Source organism: Acinonyx jubatus, chromosome F2, assembly GCF_027475565.1.
Source record: "Acinonyx jubatus isolate Ajub_Pintada_27869175 chromosome F2, VMU_Ajub_asm_v1.0, whole genome shotgun sequence".
Taxonomy (NCBI): Eukaryota; Metazoa; Chordata; class Mammalia; order Carnivora; family Felidae; genus Acinonyx; species Acinonyx jubatus.
Genome location: NC_069394.1, coordinates 59,863,584 through 59,883,669, shown reverse-complemented (window position 1 = coordinate 59,883,669; position 20,086 = coordinate 59,863,584). Strand labels below are relative to the sequence as shown.

Genomic DNA, 20,086 nt, shown 5'->3' with positions numbered 1-20,086 from the left:
TATACTGTTTCTGTCACATATTTTTTTCTTCTTTAAAAACCTTATTTTGAAATGTAAAAACCGTTGTTAGCTTCTGGTCAGTGCAAACAGCCAAAGGCTGGAGTTTGGCAGTAGCTTGCTAACCTCTGCTGTATGTGATCCACTGGAAAATAGTTTAAATTTGTACCCAGAAACCTAAAGGGGATTCAGGCAGAGAATATTAATTTATTTTTTAAGAGATCTGAGCTTTTGTGTTGTATCATGTACCATCTGTGCATTCTATTAAAAGTAATTAGCTCAGCTTAGAACAAGAAAACTGTGGTGTATATCTGAAATTTGCATAAACCAATGACTACTTTTTATTTTTTTCATTATTTTTTTAATGTTTATTTTTTTATTTTTGAGAGAAGGAGTGCACACATGAGTGGGAGGGGCAGAGAGAGAGAGAAACACAGAATCCCAAGCAGGCTCCAGGCTCTGAGCTGTCAGCACAGGGCCCGACGCGGGGCTCGAACTCACGATCCGTGAGATCATGACCTGAGCTGAAGTCCAAAGCTTAACTGACTGAGCCGTCCAAGCACCCCGATACTTTTTTAAAACCAAACAAAACTGGAGTGCCTGGGTGGCTCAGTCAGTTGAGCATCCAACTCTTGATTTTGGCTCAGGTCATAATCTCACGGTTTGTGAGTTCAAGCCCTACACTGGGCTCTGTGCTGACAGCACGGAGCCTCCTTAGGATTCTGTCTCCCTCTCTCTCTCTGCCCCTCCCCCGCTTGCTCTCTGTTTCTCAAAATAAATAAAAATAAACTTAAAAAACTGAACAAAACTGTAGCAACTTCTTACATAACAGAAATTCGTAACTTGGAGATTGTAAAAGTGATAGATTTTTTTTTTCACACTTATTTTTTTTTGTGAGAGAGAGCATGAGCAGGGGAGGGGCAGAGAGAGAGGGAAACACAGAATCTGAAGCAGTTCCAGGCTCTGAGCTGTCAGCACAGAGCCCAATGCGGGGCTTGAACTCACAAGCTGTGAGATCATGACCTGGGCCGAAGTTGGACGCTTAACCGACTGAGCCACCCAGGCGCCCCATGATAGATATTTTAAAGGAGAGTCTAGGTAGCCTCTGAAATGTTATGTAAAATTTTGTATACCTTCTGTTGTCTGTGAAATGGATCCACAGCTTATAAGCTGTTACAGAAATCTAAGAAATGTACATGCAAATTCTTCCTCCTTTAGAAACTTTAATACTGGGGTGCCTGGGTGGCTCAGTTGGTTAAGCGTCCGACTTTGGCTCCAGTCATGATCTTGTGGTTCGTGAGTTCAAGCCCCGTGTCGGACTCTGTGTTCAGAGCCTGGAGCCTGCTTCGGATTCTGTGTCTCCCTCTGTCTCTCTGCCCTTCTTCTACTCACACTGTCTCTCTCTCTCTCTCTCTCAAAAATAAACATTAAGAAAAAAAAAGAAACTTTAATATTATTTTGATTAAAAACAGTTGGATTTATAGTATGTTCTTTAATTTTTTAAAGAATTTTATTTCTGTGAATAACTGTTCTATATTTTATCATAAGGCATGGCTCTGGGAAGAAGACAAGAATCTGAGATCTGGTGTGAGGAAATACGGAGAGGGACACTGGTCTAAAATACTATTACATTATAAATTCAACAACCGAACAGGCGTCATGTTAAAAGACAGATGGAGGACTATGAAGAAGCTAAAACTAATTTGCTCAGACAGTGAAGACTGAATGTGTTTGTAAAAGCTTGGTAAAATGGCAGTTAAATAGTTTGATCACGGCATTTTGTTTGAAACCGGTGGTCATTGATGTGTCTTAAAATTCTTATCTAAAGCTTTACAGTATGATTACAGTGTCACTTTAATCTGAAGATTGATGCTATAAGAGTAAAATTCTATGCCATCATTGCATTCTTAAAGAATATTTTTCCTTTGAAAAAATGTAAATTTGTTGAACCCTGGTGCTTTCAATAATCTTATCCCCAAATCTTATCCCCCCGCCAAAAAAAAAAAAAAAAAACCATGAAAACCTGGTAAGAGAAAAAATGTATTCCTGTTAACCTATTCTGCATCTGTAGGCTGACTTCACCTTGGTAACACACATAAAAGTAAAGTTTCTCTAAGACTTGATTTATGGCTTTAATATATTAGTTACTAATATGCTTATTTATAGAATGTACAAAGCAATCCATGACTTGTAATATACTTAAATTTTCCTTACAGTAGTTTCATATAAGGGAGAAAACTTAAAAATAGTAATATCCATACAACAAAATTTGTACTATTACCAAGAATAGCTTCATGTCTCATTTAGGTACATTTAACTTTGTTTCAGTGTTAAAAAAATCTGCTTTATAATATGGTCCCATAAATACCAGTTTCTATGATATTTTCATTTAATACGTCAGTATTGGGCCTAAGTAGTATTCTGTAAATGCTTAAATTGGTATTAACCATGATTATTTGATGTCTGTGTTAAATGCTAAATAAACAATGTCATAATACCTTAACAATTTTAAGTTCTCACCAGCCTTTTATTCTTTAGAGGATTTAGTCATAAACCAAGAGCATTCTTTGACATTTGGAGTCACATGTGCTTTATTTAATGAGTGAAAATATTGAAGTATTGGTGTACAAAATTAAATGGGAGTATTTTGTAATCTGTATTGCATTTCTTATTAAAGTTGCATACATTACTTTCCCATTGTTCCTGAATTTATTTTCTTATACATCTAGTAAACGGAAATGTGGATAATTACTATATGCTTCTTGACTGTCCTTTACTAGTTACTGCCATTGCTTATTACAGACATTTTGATGGTTTGTGCCAAAGCTAGCGACAAGAGCCAAAATGGACCTGTAAGTAAACCTCATTCCAAACATACCATAAATCATCAAATTCTAAGTTTCCATTAACTGTGAGATGTTCAATTATTTTATGTGCCACTAAAAAAGATCAGTGTGTTTATGCTATACTATGGTGCTTTCTTGAGAATTTTATTTTACTTATTAAAAGAGGTATTTTAGTTTAAAGATAAATTTCTATCATATGACTTGTGGATATGTAAAAAGGAGAAGCAAAATAAGTGGAATAATGTATTTCTAAAACTTCATCTTAAATCTGAATTTTTTCTTTAAAATTTTTGAGATAATTGTAGATTCACATGAAGTTGTTAAGTGATACAGAGAGGTTGCTTGTACACTTGTTCCTCCAATTTTTTTCCCCACAATATTCATAAAACTACAGCGTCTCACCATCAGGATACTAAGACAATCCACCAGTGTACTGAACATTCCCCGGTTTTTGCTTGTGCCGTATGGTGGGTGTGTATTTAGTTCTAAATAATTTATCACTTGTGTAGGTTCACATCTTCACCACCATAGGCAAGATCCTGAGCAGTTCCACCACCACAGGGCTGCCTCCCCTTGCCACTCCTCTCCCTGTTGGCGTCATGCCTCCAGCCCCTGGCGGCCTCCATCTCTAAAGTCTCATCTTTGTAAGATGCCACGTAGTGACATTCACCGAAATGGTGGAGTAGGGAGCTCCGAAGACTTTTCCCTTTACTGAGGCAACCATGAAGCTGGCAAATACTATGAGAATCTAATTTTTGAAACTCGAGAATATAATTAAGACAACTGGAGGAGTGCTTAATAAAGAGGCTACTACATCTTGCATGAGAAATTTTTGGTGTTCCTGCTTTCTGCACTTGGGACAGTGGCTGGTTTTCTTGGTGTGGCTTGATGGTGCCGGAGGGGCACCTCATTCTCACCACACTGTTGTGTTTTGACCTGTCTGGCATTTCTCTGAGAGTTTAATCCAGAAGTTTCCCTTTGTCTTACCCCTTTTGAACTCTCAAGGGGCTTTAAAAACATTGCCTACAGCTGCCTAGAGTCAGGAATGGCACACAGACTAAAAAATCTGGGGAGCAAGATACGTGGGGGTGGAGAGGTGCGCAGGAAAGGCGCTTTGAAGGACTCATGTAAACCAGAATCCAGAAGGCCGCCCACGTGCCCAGGACAGCACAGTCTCAGACCTGGCAGGACCCTAGGCCTCTACCTCTAATCTTTGAGCTTCACACATACAGGAGGTGGAAGATAAAGCAGAGTGGTAAGTGATCGGCTGAACGTTGAACGAGCCCCAATTCAACCAATTTGCAAAGGCCAGGAGAATGTCTTGTTTCTCTTTTTGACTTGAGGCATTTAAGCAGATTAAATGAAACAACCAATTTTATGGTGTTTTTTCTTTCGATTCATGGATGTAGCTGTAGTTCATTTTTATACAGTAATATATGATTATATCACCTTTACTATGTTGAATCTTTGAGTTGTGGAGATAAAAACCACTCAGAAGTGAGGACAGGCTGTTTTCTTCAGGGCGTGTTATAGCGAGGGAGTCAGCCACGACTACTTGTGTTTTGCAGAGACACAGGCCGAAAGAAGTTTGTAAATGGGAAAGCTTTACGGTGAAAACACAAAGCTTCAGGCATGCTCTGTTTGGAAGCCATTGGCATGAGGAAACTGGAGCCTGGCCAACTAGCAGCAGGCATCTTATGTGATTGTTTTGGGGAACATATTTGGCTTACTCGGATTGGTCCTTAGTTTGGACAAAATATCAGGATGTTGGCAGTCATCGACCAAGTCCTGACTGTTCTGGGTGGATTGCTACAGACGTTTCATTTGGCAACCTAAACTGGTTGCTGCAGAGTTTGTGGGTCAGGGTTTGTTGTCATATAAGGTCTGTAAGGTCATATGAGGTACATTTTTATATTCAGTCTCAGAATTGCTTCAGTTTATTGCCACAAGGCTTTTCCAATTTACATGAAGTCTAATATTAGGAATAATATTGATTCCTAAATTAACTGAATAGTTAGGCATGATATTGTAACTCTTAGGAAACCATGTTAAAGAACCCAAATATATAGCCAACATAAAATGGAATATTAAAAACTATTCAAATAACCCAAAAGAAAATGAAAGGTGATGGGGGGGGGGGGGAGGGCAGGAAGCAAAAACAAAACCACAGGGGCAAACAAAAATATGGCACACTGGAATCCAACCATGTCAATAATTATATTAAATATCAATGGTCTAAGCCAGGGGTTGGCAAGTTTTCTCTCTAGAGGGCCAGATAAAACAGTTTAGGCTTTGTGGGCCAAACAGTGTGTCAAGTCTTCTTGGAGTTAGCCATACACATAAATACTGAGTAGGTGTGGCTGTGTTCCAATAAAACTATATTTACAAAAACAACCGGCAGCGAGATTTAACTTGCAGGCTTTAGTTTGCTGACCTTTGCTTTTGAGTTCTAGATTTTATTTTCTTTAAAATATATTGGACTTTGTTCGGTGAGCAGTTACTTCTGAAGCTGGGAATGTCTTAATTCTCTTTTTTTTTTTTTTCTTCCAGGTTTGGAAGTTTCCAAATTTAGAACCACTTTTAAAGTAAGCTAACAAAATGGGGTTTCTAAAGACCAGCCTGATAAGGAGAATTTGGGGCACAAATCCACAGGACAGCAGACTGTGGTGACAGAATTAAGCCAAGGTAATGCTCCCACAGTTCCTTAGGGAGAGGGGGAGAGTTTTGGATTTACTTCTGGTTCAGTTTTCCTCCAAGAATACAGTCTTTTGGGTGTCCCTGTTTAATTCCCCACTTCAGTGTCGCGTTGGGCTTGCATTCTGCCTCCCTTGCTGAGGAAGGCGATAATGGAACTTCTGAGTGTAAAATGGCGCCCCTTTCCTCTGCCCAATGGCGGAGCACAGCCCGCTGGAGGTGAAGAAACTGGCAGAGGGTGCAGGTGGTGCTGCCCTGGCAAAGCAGCCCACCATTGCTGGGCAGTGTGGGGAGGCTGCAGCTGGAACTCTACCACAGAGCTAGCACGCTGGATAATAGGATCTCTGGAAGGAAGGGCGTGGGCTGCTGTCACTAGGAGTTATTCCAGCGCCCTCTGTTGATAAAGCTTAACTGTTGGGTCAAGAGATGTTGGCTGAGCCCAGCTCCAGAATCACAAAGGAGGGCAAAGGAAGAGGGAACTGCAGCCCAGAGCCAAAAACTTGTTTGTTTTTACTTACCCTTCCCCACCACATACCCCTTCATATGTCAAAATACCTCAACGTTTAAAGTAAGGCTTCATTGAAATCTAATCTGTGTTGAAAGAGCAAAAATAGAAGACAAATTTGACATAAGAAATGTGATGCTTTGTAAAATCTACAAGTCTCAAAGGAAAAGAATAATACTTTCTCAGTGTTTTTGTTTTTTACAAGAGAATTATTTAAAGAATGTTTTCCTTTTCCACTTGAGTCCTTGAGGCGCTCACATCTGTCTTTGTCTTTATAAATTTGTGAGTGCTTTGCTTTGCATGGATTATAACTCTTACAAAACCCTGATGAGGTGCAACGGTTTTAATAATTACAGGTCACCGCTGAGGAATCGAGCTTCAGTTATTTTGACTTGCACTGGCAGAATTACATTGTGAGTGACAGAACTTGTGTTGCTGATGGCCCATAATTAACACTTTTCTCTATCAAAAAAAAGAAAAAAGACAGAATTCTCTCCCCTCTTTAGTCCATGGAAGTTGATGTCCCTCATAAAAAAAAGCCCAGCTCACTGTTCTCAATACCAGTGGAACTCAGCAGGAGCAGCAGCAAGCATAACACACAAGGATTGCTCAAAATGCGCCTGTAATTGAAGTGTATTTTTCATTGTCAAGTACATTTTCATTATTTCAGAGATGCTTTTTTTTTTTTAAGCATCTAATTCTAAGGCTTTCTACTACTACTAAGTGGTTAAAAACTACAGTAACAACTCTGCTGAGTTGTTAGCCAAGTGAATCCTGTGATGAGTCATTTTGCTTGTGCTTCCCGAGTACTTACCCTGGACTGTTACTATTAACAGTAACTGCCTGATGTGACACAGGAGACATTTAACTCCCCTCCCCCTCCACTTTCCTCCCCTCCCGGTGCTCCTCCTGAGTTGTGTTCAGTTCAGAGTACTTCTTTGAGTTACTGAAGCTCCTCTTAAGCCATCAGCTTCAGACAGGATTCCTTGGCTCCATGATGTAGGATGAGGAAATCAGGACCCCCAAACTCTGCGTTTCTGCTCTCCCCAGCTTCCCACACCCTCCTATTACTAGCACATGGTCAAGGGCTCTGTTTGCATTGATTTGGTTCGTTTTTAGCCTTCAGTCTAATAATTATAATGGAATATTTTGTGCTTTAGATATGCGTTGATTCTAAAAAATCAGAAACCAATAAACCTGTATTATGATTATAGAGTGACTATATTATTCACATTAGATCCTAGAAGTGTGACTAACTCAAAAAATGTAATCTTATAGCATGAATTTATGCAATTCAAAGAAGTGTCAAGGTAAATTGTATTCTCTCTCTCTCTCCATTCCCCCTTCCCCAGTAGCTCAAAATCATGCCATATTTTAGTTTGCTTCACATTTTGACCATACTTCCATTTTCAATTTTTCCTTGGAATTTTTATCTCCATTTTTAAAGCAATCCATGTTCATAGTTTGAAAAGTAAAATTTTAACATGGAGCTTAAAATGGAAAACATTCTGCCCTTTCACTGCCCCCACAGTTCTCCTTAAAGGTGACCAACCATTCTGAACTCTTTGAACTCTCTTCTCAAGGATTGATTTTTATAGTTAATAAAAATATGCTTGTACTGCTGTTTGTTATTTTCCAGTTGGAGCTGTTAGATTATTGACCCTCCGCTATATAGGATGAGGTTTTTGGGCCTCTTGCATGCTCTGCCCCGAGTTCCCACAAACACACACGTTGCACCATATGCATGCTTCTCCTCCCCGGTTCTTCCAGGCTATTTGTACACACATTTGGTTAAATCAGGAATCAGTGTTTGTATTATTACAACTCTCCGTTACACCTGAGCTGTATGTACCCATCATTTATCATCTCCAAATTCTCTGACCCAACTGAAAATCTCTGAATACATTGAAATATGTCAGATATTCTGTTGATTTCATTGTTTTCTTGATGTCACCCTTCCTCCTGCTCTCTTGCATCTCGTCGCCCTCCAGGCCTGCCACACAGCTCTCAAGCTTATCATCTTTGCCCTGGGGACTCCAGTCATCTCTCCTGCATTGGATTTCCTATTTCCTGGATCCTCTTTCATGGTTTACACTCTCATTTAGGTACAGCACCTCTTTCTGTACCTTCTCAAGAAAAAGATGCATAGGATGGAAAATTATTACATCTTGCATGTTTGAAAATATCCTTATTCTATCCTTGTATTTGACCGATAATTTTATGGGATATAGAATTTTAATTTGGAAAATACTTTGTCATAGAATTTCAAAGGCAATGCTTTCTTGCCTTTGTTGCCAAATACTGCTTTAGGTAGTCTGATAACCATTGTGATTACTAATCCTTGGCATGTGATCTACATTTTTCTCTCTGGAAGCTTTTAGATTCTCTTATGTCTCCAATGATCTAGAATTGCATGGTAATGTGCTTGGATGTGAATTTTTTTTCTTTTTTTTTTTTTTTTTGAAGTTTTATTTATTTACGTAATCTCTACATCTAACATGGGACTCAAACTCAGCCCTGAGGTCAAGAGTTGCATACTTTTCCAACTGAGCCAGCCAGGCGCCCCTGTTTTTTGTTTTTTGGGTTTTTTTTTAACTAATGAGATAGACACCTAGTGGCTTTGGAAATGCATATGCTAAATTCTGAAAAACGTATTATTCTTTAGTAATCTCCCTTCTAGTTTCTTTGTAATCTCTAGAATTCCCATTATCCAGATGTTGGGTCTCTGATCTTCTGATTTTTTATCTTTTGCCTCCTAATTTCTCTGTGTAATTTTGTTGTTTACTTTGGGGGGGAAATGTTGCTAAACTTCCAAATTTTACAATATTTCTATATCTCCTATCAAACTTTTTAATATCCAAGAGGTTTTAATTCTCCTTTTTAAGGTTTTAATGTTCCCTTTTCTGGGCATCCTGTTCTTATTTCGTGACTGATATTATTTTATCTCTTTTCATTCTGGCATTGCTTATTGCCTCTGAGTTTGTTCTGTTGTTTGATTGTTTTCTTCTTAATTTTGGTTTCTCTGTTTGCTAGTGGTTTTCCCCAAGTGTCTGCTTGTCCTGGACTATTCATTTATATTTATGAGTGAGAATTAAAAAGCTGACAGGAAGCTCTGTGAGCACTGATGGACACTCCCACGTCGATATCCAGGCATCCCTGGACAGTGATCAGACAGGAACTTGGCTATTTTAACTGTCAGTACCTGCAGTCACTTCTCTTGGATGATGGATTTCCTCAGAGAGGAATCTAACATACTGCTGCGAGCGAACGGGAGTGGGAGTGAGGGAGGGAAGCATATGCCCCTGCTTGCAGTATCTCAGAGAACGTGGTGGAGAGACCTTGGGGGTGGGGGGTGAGGGGGTCACAGTTCAGAAAAGAGACTCACTCAGTTTCTGTTCTCAGTTGTTTCTGGCATTTCCAATCAGGAGTCCCTCCCAAGAGTAGACCTGTGAGGCTGTTGCCTGGCTGCAGAGAATCTAAGGCTCTGTCTCATGTGCCAGTTGTCAACCATTCCATTAAAGGAAGTATCTGGAACCTTTCCAGGGTGCTGTAAATTACCTTGCTTGCTCAGATTAACTCCAGTAGGCATTTGGCTGTCTCCTCTCTTCTTAGACAGCCATCTGCTTTTCTGGTCCCAGAATCTGGTGGCCATCCCTTTTCTGCTATCTTTTTCTCTCTTGAGCCTCTTATCATTAAATTTTTTATCTTAAAAAAAAAATCCTTTAGCTGTAAGTTTATTGGGAATTGGGAGGCAAATATATGTTCAACCTGCCATGTTTAAATGGAAAAAAAAAAAAACAAACAAACCCTATTTAGGACCCTAATAAGGCTTCTGAATCCTTGTACCTCTGGAAGTCTTTATCTTGCCTTCACGCTTTATTGGTAGTTTGGCTGATAGAGAATGCTAGTTTTAAAATTATTTTCCCTTAGTTTTTGGAGGACTTATTCCATTAGACCTCAAGCATCCACGAATACTGATGAGATGTCCAGGTCTCTGTTTTCTAAACAACTTGAGTTATATATATGAACCTTCACTAGAATATTCTTAGAGGGTAGAACCAGTTTTGCATCGTTTTACGCATACCTAGATATGATGGCTACATTATTGCTGTTGGTATTCATGCTTAATTATTTATAGCAATCGCAAATAAAAACATCCCAAGAAAGATCGTAAAAAGAGAATAATGTGGTTATAGTTTACCTTGATCCTTTTTCTTTTTTTCCTCCCATCTCTTCTTTTTCATGCTCCCCTTCTGAGTGATCACCATTCCTAATTCTTTCCTTTGTCCTTCCTGAGTGGGTATACATATCTTTTGGTATATTTATTTTTGTTCAAATTACTTTCCACATACACTTTTGAAAATCAATCTGTTAAGTAATTCTACGATCTACACATCGTTGTAGAGTGTCTGTGGAAAGGACCCTAGCTGTATGATACTCACTGAGAAAGTATACTGAAGAGGTCTCAAATACTCTGATCTTTAACTTTGAAAATTGAATTGTTCTTCTTTAGTTCCTTGGACTATAAGTTTCAGTCATGAATTGTTTCCTTGGACTCTGCTAGAATTAATAACAAGCTTCTCAAAACCATTATTTAATACTTAAGTCTTCTAGCCTATGAAATTCTTCTCAAGAACAGAAATAACAAAAGTATAGTTCACTGTGGGGTGCCTGGGTGGCTCGGTCGGTTAAGCGTCTGACTTTGGCTCAGGTCATGATCTCACGGTTCGTGGGTTCGAGCCCTGCATTGATCTCTGTACTGACAGCTCGGAGCCTGGAGCCTGCTTTGGATTCTGTGTCTCCCTCTCTCCCTACCCCTCCCCCGCTCACACTCTCTCTCAAAAAATAAACATTTAAAAAAATAAAAAATAAAAAGTGTACTTCACTGTGAAAGTAATAAATGGCCAGCACTAGAAACTAAATACATAAGGTGAAAAATGATTTTATACAACTCAAATATGTTAAATGATAGAACACATCCTGGAACTATAAATACAGCATAGCTTTACCGCTGATAGTCTTTATATGTATGCCTATCACTTCTGAATGATTTTTTTAAATTTTGTTTTTGGTGAAATTTTGTTCATTCTCTGACCAGTCCAGAAAATTGGGGTATTTTCTAGTCAAACAAGTCAAGACCTCTTAAAAATGTGAGCAGAAAGTTTATTAACTGGTATAAAAATTTTAAGTAACATTAAAATTACCCAGGAAAGCTTCAAAAATCTTGCTTTACAAATGTTAGAAATGGTCTTAAAATGTTAATACTGAACTTACAGTTTAAGTTTCCTAACCTTGATGAGACTCAAATTTTTTATTATTAACTTCTGAAGAATGTAATTTACCATAAAAACAACTCTGACAGTTAAATGAATATATAGTCAGAAATATTGCTACTCTCAGCATCAAATATCGAGGAATTTTTCCATCCCTAGTGATTTGCTATTGTCATTCTGTCATTACATGATAAGTACCAAGAAATACGTATTTTAGTAAATCATTTGTTAGTGAATAATATCTTATACAAATGAAACAGAAGAAGTTTGAATTTTAAGATGCCATTCTCCAGAGAAAATATCCTAGGTTTAGAATTTGTTTCAAAATTGTGGAAAGGGCTTAGCTTTCACGGCTGTCTTTGACATCATCTGGCTTTTCATCACAGCTGAGTCTGGCTGAGAGGCAGAGATTCGGCTCTGGGGCTGCCTGCTGAGTGACCAGTCCTCCCGGGTCCTTCAACAAGCCACCTTGCCTCTGCTTCACTGGTTTTCCAATTATAAGATAAGAAGACTAATACTTCTCTGTGTATGTGTGAGAGCATCACATTTGTAATAAAGTCCACGTCTTCCATCATTTATACCTGTGCCTTCCACCCCAAACATAAGAAAATGTATGCTGTAGAGAAAAAGCAGTAAGCCTACCTTGGTTAAACTTGAACTTAGTTTGAACTGAAATCTGAAAGATTATTTTAGTCAGCATCAAGTTTTAAGCCTTGGAAATCATCTTAGACGCTAATGGTAAAATTTTCGCACTCAAACCATTGTTTCATCCGTTGGTGCCAAAATTCTCCTCGTGAAAGTTACCGCATTTAAGGAACTTGTGTGGACCTAGAATGGACATGTGATTGGTCTTGTCAATTAACGAAAAACAATTTCTTCTTCAAAAAAGCATTTTTAACTTAGCTGTTGGTTTCCCATTACAAAATGCTTCCTAAATCTTAAACGACATGTCCTGTTGAAAATTACTTGTGACTATTTTCTTGAAAGTATTCTTTCACAATTTATGGAATAATATATGGGCAATGTATATGTGACCGTGTGCATATACACCTGTATAACATATTTTAAAGTGAGAAGATTTTAAGAGATTACAGAATAGAAAGAAAGAATGCGACATTCAAAGCTTGGATACCTTAAATGACAATTTAACCCACCAATACATGGACCATGTTGTAGTAATTTTAGTGCAAAGAGACATGTATTTTGTGTTGTGTGGGCCACCTCTTGAATGAGACTAACTCTGCAGAAGGCCAAGGACCACAGGAGCCTCGGTGTAGCAGAAATGAAAATAAAGGCACTACGTATCTTCGGAACTGGCCCGTAAATTTTCTTTCTCTTCTTCAGAGTGTGGCAATGACATGTGTTCAGGGACTTGGGCCAAACGGTTTTTGAAGGTTTATGTAGCACTGAACATGACTTGGTAAATATTTGGCATGTTTACAAACATATTCTGAAATATTTACATCGCCATCTATATAAAAATAAAGCTGTGAACAGCTGGACAAGAGCACTGATCTACTCGCCGAACTTTTTTCCAAGTTCCTTGACATCGAGGATTGCCAATTGCTTGCCAGTGGAGAGTTTGATTTCTGAAACGATATTTTGAAAATGGCAGTTACGCTAAAAGCAAACCAAAGAAAATTCTAATTTACAGAATTATAAATTGAGGGGTTTTGTTGTTGTTTAAAGAATGATTGTATTTGGAATTTTGAAGTGCATGACAAATTGAAATTTAAAAAAACAAAGTGATCACAAACTGAGCTTCCCTTCTTTGGGTTCTGTCAAAGCAAGTTACAAATTCATCTCTATTTGAGGACACCCTCGTTGAGAGAGCAGTTTGAGGTTACCGTGTTCATTTCTCTCACTTGATCTGAATATATGAAGTGTTACACAGAGGAAAATGGCTCCCTAGTTCATGTGTATTAAAATTAAAGGGCTCTGCCCAAACGATCTTTTGTAATCACCTCCAACTCTTTGATTCCATAATGAAAAAAACAGGAGAAGCAGGAAGAGTGAAGCCAGATTATTAAAATTATTTTTTTTAAGGTCACTGGAAATTCAGCCAGGGTTCAAGGTACTTTATGGATACAAATTAAATTATAAGTTCATTTAAAGACAAAATATAGATGAGATATTCAGAAAAATTTAAGTCTGAATATCTGGTTTCTTACCCACTTTACTGCTCATGTCGTGTACTCCTTACAAAGGCTATTAGGCACAAGTGACTAATAAACATAAATTCAAGTTATTAAATATTAAAATCACTTTGGGAGCAATGACTAGCTGAGAAGGTTCATATTTTACCTTCTAATCTGTACTTTTACCAGTTCCACCTGATATACTTAAAACTGTAATCTACGTGTGACCGAAATTGGCCCTTGTCCGATAGCTGACCAGCATGAGGTCTACTCTTCTCTTGGTTAGGAATAGTGCCATTGGATTTATCTGATAAATGAGTACAAGACTGGGATAGATATTCAGGGTAATTAAATGTTTTCAGGGTCAATTCTTTTGGCCAATCCATAGGTTTCTATCAGTTTCTGATCCTGCAAACCTGCGCCCACCACCGTCTCAGCCGTGGTTTTATGACCATCCCACTGAGCAGTGGTTCTGAAACATCGCTGTGGGAGTGAATCATCTGGGCAGGGGTCAGCAAACCACAACCTATGGGCCAAATCCAGCCTACCTCTTGTTTTTGTGTGGTCTGTTAGTCAAGAATCGTTTTTTGTTGTTTGTTTTAAAAAGTCAAAAGAGGGGCACCTGGGTGGTTCAGTCGGTTGAGCGTCCGACTTCGGCTCAGGTCATGATCTCGCGGTTTGTGAGTTCAAGCCCCGCATCAGGCTCTGTGCTGATGGCTCAGAGCCTGGAGCCTGTTTCAGATTCTGTGTCTCCCTCTCTCTCTGACCCTCCCCCGTTCATGCTCTGTCTCTCTCTGTCTCAAAAATAAATAAACGTTAAAAAAAAATTAAAAAAAATAAAGTCAAAAGAAAATCAAAATAATATATCATGACACAGGAAAATTATATGAAATTCGAATCTTCGTGTCCACAGATACAACGTTAGAACAGAGCCAAGTGCATCTGTTCAGTGTCTGTGGCTGCTTCCATGCCATGATGGTAGTTGAGTAGTGAGACAGACCATACGGCCCCCAAAGATGAGAGTATCTACTCTCTGCCAACTCCTGACCTCGAAGATTGTTAAAAATCCACCCCCAAAGACTCTGATTCTGTTAGGCTCACGTGGGGCTTGGGAATCCGTAGTTTTTAAATCAGCATCCAAAGAGGTTCAGATTCAAGTGGTTTTCAAAACACTGCTTTGGAGTGATCATGTTTTCAGTGGTCATTTGGCAGCATGGTCCAAACCAAGATCCAAATTTACCCATTCATCACTGATACAGAGCCTCTGAGTCCCGCAGTGTAAACGGGGCCCTGGATTCAGGAATTGCTAGACAGAAGATTCTCCTTACTTGGGTTTGGACTCCCAAATCATGCCCTGATTTGCTGTTCAGGACACAGAACAAATATCTCCAAATAAAAACCAGAAAGACCCTTCAGCGAATGTCTCTCCCTTACCCATCCGAGTCCAGGCCATCTCCAGAACAGCGAAGGCTCACAGAGTTCATAGCTGGGGGTTGGCAGTCCACGCACACCGTGTACCCCTCCCGGAGATACTGCATCCATCGAGTCAGGGGTCGGTTTTCCAGAGCACAGTGATGAGTCAATGACTCAGTCTTGAACTCCATACAGTATCTAGAGCCAAAACAAAAACAAAACCAAAAACCCACAAGAGTTGCAAGTGCTGTCATTAGCGGTAGCCTAATGCCGCAGAAAGTCTCAGGAAGCCTGCAGGCGCCGAGGATATGTGACAGACTGGAGAAGGTAGCGCCGGGCACTTTCCCAAGCTACGGCACCAGTCACACGATGCCTTGTCAAGCCTCTCATTTGCCGAACGAAGACGATGGGTGATGTCCGACTGGCAACCCCAGTGAAGTGTGTGGTGCTTTTCCAAACCATGATCGAATGACCTGGTCAATGTGAATTTGCAGAAATTTGGATATCCCGTATCCCATCTAGTCTAACCACCAAATTGTGTGTAAAAAGCATATTTCTGTAGGAAAATGGCCCTCAATAACTTTGCTGATATCTTAGAGAATGATAGAAATCGAATAAGAACTGGCTTGAGCTTGAAAACATGTAAGCCCCTGGAGAGCTTACCCTCGATGCCCCGAGCAGCACCCAGGCTTTTCTGGCCCCACGGGCCCTCCCTACGCACCCCACCGGCTCACCTGCGTGATTGGCAATGACGGTGAGTTTAGACTAGAACCCCAAGCATCACAAATTGGGCATCACAGATATTGGGCATCGCAGATAAAAGGAAATGGGAAGCAGAGATGTTTTTCTGTGACAGAGGCTCGTGTCGCCTTATGCTGAACTGTGGAAATCTCTGCGTGACTGGACTCCAAAAGCCCAGGGGGGAGCATCCAGACATGGGTGAATATTTTAGAGCCTTGTACTAAAAAGCAACATGATTTTACAATTCTTCAGGGAAGCAAAACATATTAAAACTCCTGCAAGTTGCATTTTCAGTTCTAATTAAGTAAGCTACAATGGGCTAGTTTCTTATCCTTGGAATTATGAGCTGTCCTAGGTTAGATGGAAAGCGACTGGAGAGTCTGCTTCAAAGAGCTTTAACAGTGCTAGGCCGTTTATTAGGTACCTTTAGGTCCTGAGGTAGGAAATTCTATGACGCAGCTTCAATCAACTTTCAACAGACAGCTTAACCCAGACGTCTCTTCATTATTTTCTCATTAAATTCTCCTAACAACGCCATGTGGTAGGCATTAATATTCTCATTTTTCAAGAAGAAAAACCGAGGTGGGACAACATCTCCAAGGTCTTACGGCTAGTGAGTGGCCATGTGGAGGTCTGAACATACAACTGTCTGGTGTCCCTATGCTGAGCTGAAGAGCGGACTGCAAGTAGGCCCAGAGCTCCCTCCCAGCCTGTGCCTTCCTTCTTGATAAAAATCCTCAGAGCTGAGGTGTGGGCCATATTCAAACACATGGGTGCTGGTGTCCGTGTTCCCGTAATGACTATAAGAGGAACATCCTTAGTATGATTGAGAAAGTGATATCCTCATTTTATATAGCATGTTTCTTGTTGATCAGACCTCAGAGACAAATCTTTGCAGCCCCACAAAAACAGGGCCCAGCCCTATGGTAAAGAATCACATTTTATCCAGAGTCAAAGAACAAGTAACAGAAGAAAACCCATCACACCTACTTGACCTTTATGGGCTGACTTGACCATACACTGGAAAAGCAGGAGCTGAAAAACTCAACCCAAACAATACAAAACAAAAACAGCAAATTACCCGCTGTCCTCTGTGTCTGTAGACCACTGTGGAGATGTGGATTGTCGTGTTCTCTCCTTGTTGAATGCAGAGGTAGTTATGAAGGCAGGGACTAGAAAAGAGAGAATGGCATTGCACACGTGCAGCCTAAAGCCCTCAGAATGACCTTTCCCAAACTTGGCGTCTGTCCTTTCGAGAGCCCCCCATCCCTAAGTACAAAGGTCCATGGCACACCACCAAGGACTGAGACGAGGCCAAGGTACAGTGTCCCCAGAACCCAGCTCAAAGACTGTGTGGACACAGACGGGCAGCTACAGGCAGGCTTGTCCACGGTAACAAGTGACACTGTGTGAAAAGGGGGCCAGGGTTAAAAAAATACAAGAGGAAGCCATAAAAGATGCAGAGGAAACCAAGGGGGAAAAGGGAGAGAAGGTTTGTTTGTTTTTTTTTAAATGAAAGGAAGAAAAATAAAAGAGAAAAGGGAAAGATAGGAAGAACAAAGTAAGGGAAGAGGAGGAAGAAGACAAAAGAGAGAGAAAGGGGGATGTAAGGAGAAAAAGAGACAACCAGAGAGAGAGGAAATGTGAAAAGGAGGAAATGGAAGTAGCAGAGGAAGGAAATGTAAGTGGCCCCCCGGGTCTCTGCAACAGCAGCCTGGAAGCCTTGCTGCCTGCCCCATGGTCTCAGAGTGACTGCCTAGTGCCGGCCAGCACATCGTCCTCCCCGTGCCAACCCTCAGCCTTGGAGAAGGAAAGTCAGTTTGGCCCTCTCCTCCTTCCTGTCCCCAACCCCAACCCAACTCACTGCTCTAGACAGGAGAGAAGAAAGGGAGCCAGGAATCCTCACCTCCCACCTCTGCTCTCTTCTTTCGCTGATTTTGTTTGTGCGTCTCCTTCCTATTTGCTGCTAAGCGTGGGGAGGCATCTGTTCCTATGTACAGTATAGCACCTGGAGATAACCTCCCGATGCCGCTCTGCTGTCACCTCAAGAAAGACAAGGCTTTGCTCTTTCCATCCCTGTGGTCCTCACACATTTACGCACTTAGCAAGCATGAAGGCAACAAATGGTGGCTTGGTGGGTGAATGATGTCACGGAATCGCCACTGGGACACACAGATCCTACTTCCCTGTGGTCTTCTGTTCCCACACTGAGCCTTGCGGCTGAGATGGCTCAACAATCCTTCCTCCCTTTCGTTTCAGAAACTGGACCATCCCAGGAAGGGCAGACACCAGCTGATGTTGGCTTGCGCGATGCCAGAGTCATCGTGAGCAAGCTGGACGAGGGTACCAGCTGGAAAATAGATGCCTCGAGACGACATGCTCACTTTTCCTGGCTCCTTGTTGCCACAAGATGGCAGCCCTAATTCTTTTTTAGATTTTCTTAAGGAGGTTTTTTCATATTACTGGGGAACGGAACGCAGGAGCGGCCTCATACCTGGTGGCCTTTTCCTCCTACGAGTTGCAGGTATTGTTTGTGTCCTGGGTGCTTTGGTGCTCAATCTCTTCAGTGCCATCTAGCGTGAGCCCTCAGAGTCTCAGCTGTGAAGCTCTGTGGCTGCGCTAACGTGTTTCATTGTTTTCCAGAGAACACGCCCCTCTTTCTAAATGTGACCGTGGCTTTGGAACTTCCAAAATCCACGGACAGAATTGAAAAGAACACGTAAGCGCGTGTATGTTAGGATCCTGCCGCCTCCCTCAGACCTCGTCATCCGAAACACGAACATCTGAAGGATGTTAGCTTTCCCACCGGTTGTTCCCGTTTCTGTCCTTCTGCTGCGTTTCCCAGGTTATTCAGTGAGTGGACGATTCAATTGCTGTTACGTCCATGTGGCCTTGTACCAAACTATGACATTTTCGGGATGTGTTTCTTTAGCTCAAAACATTTATTTGATCTCCTCATTTGTACTGCATGTTTTATTACAAAAGTTCAAAGGCAATGCACCTAATATATAGCTGGGGTGGGGGGGGTGCGCAGGGAATGAGGTTAGGAAGGAGAGGGCAAGAATAGGACTATAATATCTGATATCAAATCCTTTAAAAAAGCGCTGTCATAATAATAATGATGAAAGTGAACAGTGACACCCTTCTAGGTTTCCAGGCATAATGCTGAGCACCTTTCATGTGTTAATGCCTTTGACTCTTACAACAGCCCTCTGGGATAGGTGCTATTATTTCCCCCATTCCACAGATGGGGAAACTGAGGCACAGAGAGGTTGAGGAGCGTGTTTAAGGCTCCCGTCTAAACATGGCAGGGTCAGGCGGTGTCTCTGAACCCACGCTGTCACTGCCTGGAGACTAATGTCATGTGGATCACAAGGTTTCACTATTTTATGCAGCATATTTCCTATGAATTGCTTACATTCTGCTTTATTTTCCCTTTCCGTCCCTAATCGCTATCTTTAACATGAAGTAACCTTTAAAAGAGGAAAAGAGGGGGCCCTGGCTGGCTCAGTCGGTTGAGTCTCCAACCGACTCTTGGTTTTGGCTCAGGTCATGCTCTCACAGTTCAGTTAGTGAGTTCGGGCCCTGAGTCGAGCTCCTCTTGAACAGTGCAGACAGAGCCTGCTTAGGATACTCTCTCTCTCTCTCTCTCTCTCTTCCTCTATGCCCCTCCCCCGCTCACACTCTCTCTCTCTCAAAATGAATAAACTTTTAAAAAGTAAATAAAGAGGAAAGGGGACTTGGTGAGCCCTTTCCCAAGTCCCCTCAGGCCCCAGGAGAGAGGAAGGGGTGGCGTGGGAGCTGTGGCCCTGGAGGGGTGGGGCAGGCTCACAGCACAGATTAACGCCTGCTAGGACAGCACCTTGTATGCTTACAGCCTGCTTATTTACAAAGTACCTTCTCCTCATGTGTCACTGGTCTTCACAAAAGCTTTATACAGAGAGGTGCCACGAATGAGGTGCTCTCGGCAGAAAACTGAGGCTCAGACAAGTTAAATGAAGGGAAAATACATAGTAAATGATGAAGCAAGAACCCCAACACAGGAGATAGCTTCTGGTTCTTAAGATCTACCGTCCACATTTGGTGTCAAACCTCTGAGGGTATGACCCATCATAAAAGCAAGCCAGTGGGGCACCCGGGGGGCTCGGTCGGTTAAACGTCCGACTTCAGCTCGGGTCATGATCTCACAGTTCGTGGGTTCAAGCCCCGCATCGGGCTCTGTGCTGACAGCTCGGAGCCTGGAGCCTGCTTTGGATTCTGTGTGTGTGTGTCTCTCTCGGCCCCTTCCCTGCTCATGCTCTTTCTCTCTCTCAAAAATAAAAAAAAATTAAAAAAATTTATTTTAATAAAAGCAAGCCAGTAACTCTGGGACTTGTCTCTTCTGTGTCCTAACCCCTCAAGACCTGGGCTTGGTTTGGTGGCACATTTTGCAGACAGGGGGCACTTTCTCCCCACATGAGTCTTCAGAAAATAGACCAG

At 41.2% G+C, this 20,086-nt stretch overlaps 2 protein-coding genes and 1 long non-coding RNA gene across 8 annotated transcripts in view; 2 read left to right on the top strand and 1 right to left on the bottom strand.

Moving 5' to 3' along the window:
* The window catches only part of TERF1 (telomeric repeat binding factor 1), a 33,821-nt gene extending 31,135 nt beyond the window's left edge, over window positions 1–2,686 (top strand). For 4 of the 5 annotated variants that reach the window (XM_053208311.1, XM_027064388.2, XM_027064387.2 and 1 more), the window contains one exon: window positions 1,546–2,686. In XM_053208311.1, the coding sequence (XP_053064286.1) occupies window positions 1,546–1,722 (177 nt within the window). In that variant the 3' untranslated portion in view covers window positions 1,723–2,686. The remainder of the gene's footprint in view (window positions 1–1,545) is intronic. The other variant, XM_027064389.2, reaches the window with a different exon arrangement.
* Window positions 2,687–4,221: 1,535 nt separating this feature from the next.
* The window catches only part of LOC128312850 (uncharacterized), an 18,734-nt gene continuing 2,869 nt past the window's right edge, over window positions 4,222–20,086 (top strand). Inside the window, exons 1-3 of the long non-coding RNA XR_008292682.1 lie at window positions 4,222–5,528; window positions 17,867–18,131; window positions 18,251–18,460. This is a non-coding gene — a long non-coding RNA (uncharacterized LOC128312850). The remainder of the gene's footprint in view (window positions 5,529–17,866; window positions 18,132–18,250; window positions 18,461–20,086) is intronic.
* The window catches only part of SBSPON (somatomedin B and thrombospondin type 1 domain containing), a 26,538-nt gene continuing 17,636 nt past the window's right edge, over window positions 11,185–20,086 (bottom strand). For both annotated transcript variants that reach the window (XM_027064392.2, XM_053208312.1), the window contains 3 exons: window positions 16,689–16,779; window positions 14,888–15,064; window positions 11,185–12,904 (listed from right to left, as the gene is read on the bottom strand). In XM_027064392.2, coding sequence (XP_026920193.1) covers window positions 12,787–12,904; window positions 14,888–15,064; window positions 16,689–16,779 — 386 coding nt within the window. In that variant the 3' untranslated portion in view covers window positions 11,185–12,786. The remainder of the gene's footprint in view (window positions 12,905–14,887; window positions 15,065–16,688; window positions 16,780–20,086) is intronic.